This window comes from Elephantulus edwardii, unplaced genomic scaffold (genome assembly GCF_000299155.1).
Source record: "Elephantulus edwardii isolate Elephantulus edwardi_28Jun2011 unplaced genomic scaffold, EleEdw1.0 scaffold00003, whole genome shotgun sequence".
In the NCBI taxonomy this organism is placed as follows: Eukaryota; Metazoa; Chordata; class Mammalia; order Macroscelidea; family Macroscelididae; genus Elephantulus; species Elephantulus edwardii.
In genome coordinates, this window is record NW_006399753.1 from 26,922,349 (window position 1) to 26,930,087 (window position 7,739).

The 7,739-nt window shown below is 34.3% G+C and overlaps 1 protein-coding gene across 1 annotated transcript in view; it reads left to right on the top strand.

Annotated features, from left to right (window-relative positions):
* The window catches only part of TTC21B (tetratricopeptide repeat domain 21B), a 102,235-nt gene extending 94,973 nt beyond the window's left edge, over positions 1-7,262 (top strand). Inside the window, exons 27-29 of the mRNA XM_006879482.1 lie at positions 2,443-2,563; positions 4,875-4,942; positions 7,185-7,262. Of these exons, the coding sequence (XP_006879544.1) occupies positions 2,443-2,563; positions 4,875-4,942; positions 7,185-7,262 (267 nt within the window). The remainder of the gene's footprint in view (positions 1-2,442; positions 2,564-4,874; positions 4,943-7,184) is intronic.
* Positions 7,263-7,739: the final 477 nt, after the last annotated feature.

Sequence of the window (7,739 nt, forward strand, 5' to 3'; positions counted from 1 at the left end):
TGCAGCATAGTATTCCATTGTGTGAATATACCACAGCTTCTCTATCCATTCATTTGTTGATGGGCACTTAGGTTGTTTCCAACTCCTTGCTATTGTAGACAAAGTCGCGATAAACATGGGTGTGCAAGAAATTCTTATGCAAGCATTCAGATTTTTATACTATACTACAAATAATTTCTTAAAAGTAGAAAAGAGTCTGTAAATGCTCATTAAAATTATTTTTTTTAAAAAGTAGAAAAGAGTGATAGAAGGAAAATCTGTAAAAGTTACTTAAATTTAAAAATAGGTAATGGACTTGAATAGACATTTCAAAGACGATTCTGTAAATGGCCAATAAGCAAAGGAAAAAATACTCATCACAGTTGTTCTTGTTTTTTTGTTGAGTACCATCAAGTCAGAACTGACCCATAGCTGACCCTCCAGCAGGTTTTCAGAGGCAATGTATTGCATAGGAGATTGCCTGTTTTTCTCCTGTGAAACAGCTGTAGATTTGAACCATGTGCCTTCAGGTTGTCAGCACAACTCCTTACCACTAAGCCACCAGAACTCCCTGGTAATGGATTTGAATAGCTATTTTTCAAAGAAGATTATACAAATGGCCAATAATCACATGGGATAAAAAATGCTTAACACATTTTTCCTTAGGGATTTACAAATCAAAACCACATTAAGATACCACTTCACATCTGTTAGAATGACTATTATCCAAAAACTTGGTGAAATATCAGTATTGAGAATTTGGGAAAATGGTTTAGTGGGAAGGGGTTGTGATGCCAGCTCACAGACACAGTTTGAATCCACCAGCAGTTTCTTGGTAGAATGATGGGCAGGCTCCTCTCATGTGACTTACAGCCTATGAAAATCTACTGGAGGGTCAGCATGACTCGATGGTACATAACAACCATAACAATCCATTGTCGAGGAGCTTCTAGAATGGTGCACCTCTATGGAAGACAGTTTGATTAGTCTCAAAAAGTTGAACGTAGAATTACCATGTTTTTGTTGTTTCGTGTGTGTCAAGGCGAGAACTACTCATAGCGACCCTATAAACAACAGATCTGAACCCTAGCCTATTCTGAACCACCTTCATCATCTCTGACATACTGAAGCTCATTGCTGTAGTCACTGTTAGTCCATCTCATTGAAGGTTTTCCTCTCTTTCGGTGACCCCCCCACCTTTCCAAGCATGATGTCCTTTTTCCAAGTGCTAGTTTCTCCTAGCAAAAAGCCTGAAGTATGTCAAACAAAGCTGCACCATCCTTGCCTCTAAGGAGCATTCTGGCTGCACTTTTTCCAAGATATGTTTGTTCTTTTTAGCAATCCATAGGATGGATACTCAGTACTCTTCTCTAACACAACTCAAAGGCCTCAATTCTTCTCTCATCCTTATTCATTGTGTAGCTCCCAGACATATAGCAGGTGCTTGAAAACATCATACATGGCCTGAATCAGGTGTACCTTAGTCATATTGACTCAGCCGTCACTCCTAGAAATATTCCTAAAAGAACTGAAAGCAAATACTAAGCGATAGTCATACTCCAGTGTTCTCATGGGTCTATACAATGAGATAATAGAGAATTGGAGATCTAACATGCTATGGTATAGATAAGCCATAGTAAGATGGTTCAAAGTAAGATAAGCCAAACAAAAAAGGGGAAATATTGTATGATCTTACGTACATAAAATACCAAGAAAAGGCATATGTCTAGAGACAGAATAGACGATGGTTTCTAGCAGCTAGGGACTGGGAAGAAGAGAGGAGTACAGGCTTACTGTTTGGGATAACAGTATTTTAGAAATAAATGGTAGTGATGGTTGGACAATACTGTGAATATTTAAAAGAGAGAGCCTGGAGATTCTAACCAATTACAAGTGGTTCTTACCAATCACTTAAGGATCCTCACTCTAAATAGTAAAAAAAAATCCAAAAGTAATTATGATTCAATTCACAATCTGTGTACTGGCTACAAGTTTGATGATTTTAAGGAATTATTACTTTTTAGGCATGTTCAGTTGTGGTTATGGTTAACAAAGGGTCCTTATTTTTTTCAAAATTCATTAAAAATGTTTGTATTTTCAAATTCAATATGTTGATGTAAAATGAAGAAAACATTCTGACTATATAATAATATGATAATTATAAAAATATAAAGGTAGAAATTTTTCAAATACATGCACACACTCACATACACAGGTATAAAGTACATATCTTGCCTCTTCCCCCAATAAATCCAGAGTCTTTAGGTTTTGAATGTGGCTTAGCATCAGGATCTTTTATTCAGTTTATTAGGTCTGATAGGTAATTGATTGGGCAAGGCTGAAAACCGTTGCTGTGTGCCATTTCAGTAGGTTAATGCGATTGATCTCTATACTCTTACACATCTGTCAAGATCTTAGTGGCCTTGAGTTTAATGTATTGATATATTTTCCATTTTTCTTCAGTCCTGTTGCAAAGCATATGAATATATGGGGTATGTTATGGAGAAAGAACAAGCATATTCAGATGCTGCCTTAAACTATGAGATGGCATGGAAATACGGCAATCAGACAAATCCAGCTATAGGTGAGTTTAGCAAACTAAACATTTTCATAAAAAACTTGAATCTTATATCTAAAACTTTTTTCCTCGTTTCTTTTTAAAACTTTATTTCACAGAAAGATTGCATGTAGAGCGTCAATCATTTAAATACTGGTTTTTAGGAAACTTAAGCAAATTTACAGTTTCACCTCCCAATGCTTTCATTTCATTGTCTTTGGTTTTTATAGATGATTTTATCAGTACTTTTAGGTTTTTGTGAGTAAGCATTTCTTCAAGGCCTTCAGTTATTTCATTTCTTCCTTGAGGTTGTTAAATGCATCCAACCCTCCCAGCCTACCTGGCCAAATTAATAAGGCATTTCGCTTTTTCTTCTTTTTCATTGCAATTTGACTGAAAGTTTAAAGAGCAAATTTGTTTTCTCTTCAACAGTTTATGCACAATTGCAATTCCCTGTGTGTAGCAACACTCCTCCCATTTCCTTCCACTGTGCTCTGGTTTCATTCATCCATCTTTTCTTTTTTTCCTTCACTATACTTTCCTTCTGAACTTTATCCCTGGCCATATTCAGCCCCTTTGAACCCTTCATATTCTTCTTCCACAGGATTCAGTTGTGGTGATTTTAGGCTTCACTGTTTTCACTGTGAAAGACACCATGAACTAAGATCCATGTTTCTCCCTTCACTCTTGTTTTTGGGTACAGACTGTTTACATATAGGGTTGTTGTTTTTGGTATGGGGTGTTTGTTTCTTTTTTCTTTCTCTCTCTCTCTTATTCCCTCCCCATTCAATATATGTTTGAAAGTTCTTTTCTTCCTCTCTCAAAATTTTTGAACTGTATTTTCTATCATGATTCTTCCACTTTTAAACTTTGTGATTCTGATCCATTGTTTAAACAGAAAAAAGCATCACTGATAATATTTGCATAGTACTCTTAAAATCTTTAAAAATAATTTCAGAACAGGTATTTTATTTATCTTTTCAAATTGTAATTCAAGGGAAGAGTCCTTATATCCACTTTATAAATGAGGAGATTGAAATTGACAAATTATTTACCTGAGGTCTCCGTGGTTAAGTAAGAAGCCAGAAACAAAAACTAAATCCAGGGTTTTTTATTCTAGTTCCCCTGTCAACTATATTTAAATAACACTTCATTTGTTTTCCTTTTAAAATGTCACAACTGTATTAATCTACTTTAAGAATTCTGTGATGATGACATTGAGTTTCCATCTCTAAAATTTATCCTTTTTTCATCTTTGATTATATATATTTTTCTGTTGTATGTGTTTGTTCTATTTCTATGCATAAGCATATATAAAGCAAAAACTGTAAATTTTAGATAATTCTTTACATTTTATGGTGACCACCCATTATAACCATTAACTAGTAGTTATTTTCAAACATTTGTTTCAAATTCTAAAAGCTTGTTTTGGTAAAGAGTGTAGCTTTCCAGAAGTTCTCTTTTTCATATTTCTAAGCTACAGGGAGACGTATTTAATTGTTAATTAATATATAATTAATTGTATGTTACTTTATATTGTGTGATAGAGTGTTTGTGGAGCACACTGATGCTGATGTTAGTTTACTTTTGAGATTGCAATGCGGTTTCTTACCACTAGTCCACCAGGATTCCCTTGTTAGTTTGCTTTTGTGGAGGATAGTCATTTAATAAAATTTTAGGACTTAAAAAATTGTCAGTGTTTGAGATACAACAATTTCCTCTCAATTGTTATAGTAATAATTCTTCCTAATAACTGATAGTGAAATTTCTGGTGACTAATCCACCACTGTTTCTGATCTGTTCTGCCCTTTTACCATGTGCTTTTGGTTCTTTTCGTTTCATATCCTTGTACTCCCTGGCTTTTAATCTTAGCTTTGAAATTAAGCATTTACTTCTGTAATCATTTAATTAACAGCTTTCTCCTGCTAGATCGTAAATCCATAACTGTAATAGCCAGTATGTCTACCATGTTAAGTTCTGAGCAAGTTTTGCTGCACGATTGAATGACTGTGTTATCCTTTACTCCCTGTGATGAGTTTTTACTATACTCTGAAATAAATGAGATGCACAGTGGGATTCAGCACGCTTGTGCAATGGCAGTATTGTGATCCACCAGTATGTCCATGGCTGTCCTTTGTTCCATTTTATTTTCTACTTGTTTTATTTATGCCAGTCCATCTTCGGTTGTGATATCTAGTCTATCTCAAACATAGTCACCAACCTCTCTTAAGAGTCCTCTAAATAAATAAGCAAACAAAGAAGGGGGGAAATGTTTTAGCAGTGTGCTCTATAAATTATGTTTTATTGTTGGGATTTTTTTTTAAATGTTTCTTAACAGGATACAAACTGGCATTTAACTACTTAAAAGGGAAAAAATATGTGGATGCAATTGATGTATGTCACCAGGTAAATACTTAAATTTCTATTTCTTAAAAATTTTCCCATGCACAATTTTCTACATTTAGTTACTCTTAAAATGAACTGTGCCTGTGGTAGGCAGACTATAAATGCATTATTTATACATAGAAGATGTAATATCTCAGATTAATAATTTAGCAGATACATCCTAGAGATTTTCTATTTTGAAGGTTTAGTTGATGATAATATTTAATTGTTTTTGTTTACCGTCGAGTCAGAATCAACCCTCTGTCAGGTTTTCAGAGGCATTTAATCATATGGGAGGATACTGCCCATCCTTCTCCCACAGAGCAGCTCATAGGGCATGTTTTTAATTTGGACTCACATAATGACATTTTACATGTATTTCAAGAAAAAGCTAGGATGAGAAGCATAAATGGAACTTAATTGTTGAGTCAAAAAATATTTAAAGGGTATGTATATTCTTCATATCATTATGTCATTCTGAGCAGGAGTTCTTGTGATTATATCTAACTTTTGTTCTTAAAGAATTCAGATTTATAAATTACAGATTAAAAATATTTCTGTCATTTAGAAGTCAAGTACACCTCTTGATCTCCTTCTAAACTGGCAAATATTTGCAATTACAGGGGGAGTTTTTTTAAAGCATTATTTCACTGATATGAGGCATTATGCTAAATGTTGTGCAGAAGCTCCAAGGTTGTATACAAGTTATATAAAATCCATTATCCCATATAGCTGTTGCTGTTATTAGGTGTCATCGAGTTGGGTACAACCCACAGCAACCCTGTGAACAGATCGGCACCCTATCCTATCCTGTGCCATCCTCTTCTCTAACACACTTGAGCCCATTGCAGCTCTCACCTTGTCAGTCCATCTCATAATTAGCATTCTAGTAAAAGCTTTTCCATAGTGATTGCCAATGACATATGGGTTTCTTTATATTCCTCATTAAGGTTAGGGTGATAGATTAATGTAAGATTAGTATGATTCTGTATGTTAGAATTTTTATTGTTAGACATTTTAGTAACAAGTATGTCTTGGAGAAAGTACAGCCAGAGTGCTCTTTGGATGCAAAGATGATAAAGCTTTGTCTCACATGGACATCATGCTAGGAAGAGTGGAGGGTCAGTGAAAGAGAAGACCCTCAACCAGATGGATTGACACAGTGACTGCCGCAGTGAGCTCCTGTGTATCAGAAAGTGTGAGGAGGCTACAGAATAGGAAAGGATTCACATCTGTTGTTCATGAAGTCAACAATGACTTGTACCTGACTCAAAAGCACCTACCAACATCAGAATCATGTTCGAAACATGTTAAAGATCATTACTTTTTAGATTAATGATTTGAAATGTTAAGAGAATTTTAGACTTTTTGTTTTATTTCACTCTTTTTTAAAATGAGCTTCTTCCCATTCTGAATTCAGTAAACCTGGAAATGTATGTATTTCAGAATTATCACAGGTAAATCTAATGTGTGCTGTGTTTGTTAAGACTTGCTCTCTAATTGTTTATTAAATATAATTCAAATAAATTATTACAGTATTTTCTATTCTTGGCACTTTTTTTTGCAACTGGTATATTAAAGAAGTATAATGTTTGTTGTATTTCCCCATGTTTATGCCTATTTTATTGCAATGTCTAATTACTATTAATATTTAGGCAGTCTCTAGCTTATGAATGAGAGTCATTCCTAAACTTAAATTCATGTTAAGTTTAATTTGTACATTTTTAGTTTTTAACAGTTTCCTTTAATTAGTATATAAATCACAACAGTTAAGTATGGTTCATATTTCAAATGAGTTGGTCAAATTATCTGTAGAAAAACCCATCTACCGTCCACTTGATTCCAACTCAAAGGGTCCCTAGACCACAGACTAGAACTGCCCCAGAGATTTCCCAAGATGAGAACATTTACAGAAGCAGATTGCTGCTGCCTTCTCCTGAAAAGAAGCTTCTGGGTTCAGACCAATAGCACCTAGTTAGCAACCAAACACAAAACTGAAATTTTAAAATATAGTAGGCTTTATATGAGTTCAAACCTAACTATAGATTGTACATAAGTCAGATGTTTATAACCCAGGGACTGCCTTTGTGAGTGATTTCCCAGTACATACCAGCTTTGAAGTGGTGGTGTAGTTGTCATAGCAGTAGTGCAATCACATCTCTACTGTCAAGCTCATATGTAGTAGGTCTTCTAGCTTTGTAGGCTTAGTAATGACGAGTTCTCATTTTCAGCTTTGTTTATTAATTTATTTTTGACGTTGCAGGTTCTAAAGACACATCCAGCTTATCCCAAAATCAGAAAGGATATACTCGATAAGGCCCGTGCATCTCTAAGACCTTGAAGGTTACCTTAATTTGTTGCTTAAACAAGAAATGAGAAGGGTCTGACTGTCTGACTTTTAACTCCCAGTTGAAAAGAAGTTTGAGTGCTGTAAGAAACCATGCTATGTTTCTCCAGCAGAGGTTGCTGTTGTACGTAAGGACAGAAGCTCAATGAGGGCTTGTCTATTTGACTAACTCTCTTTTAATTAGGTACAGATTTGTCATCTCCAGGGTAAATATTATAATTCATTGTACAAATAACATTTTGTTAAAACTTAGTTAAATATAGTCCTATATATAGTCCTATATCTTTTACTAGCTGTTTTTTTCCAGGAATATATTTTAAATGTTACTGTTCTTTGTTAAATTTTTGTAATGCTTTAATCTTATTTTCAAAGATTTGAGCAAATCTTGTAAATAATTTATAAAAAATGAAACATTTTAATAAAGATTTTTTTTAATTTATGGCTGTGTTTCTCTTAGAATTCAAAAGACAT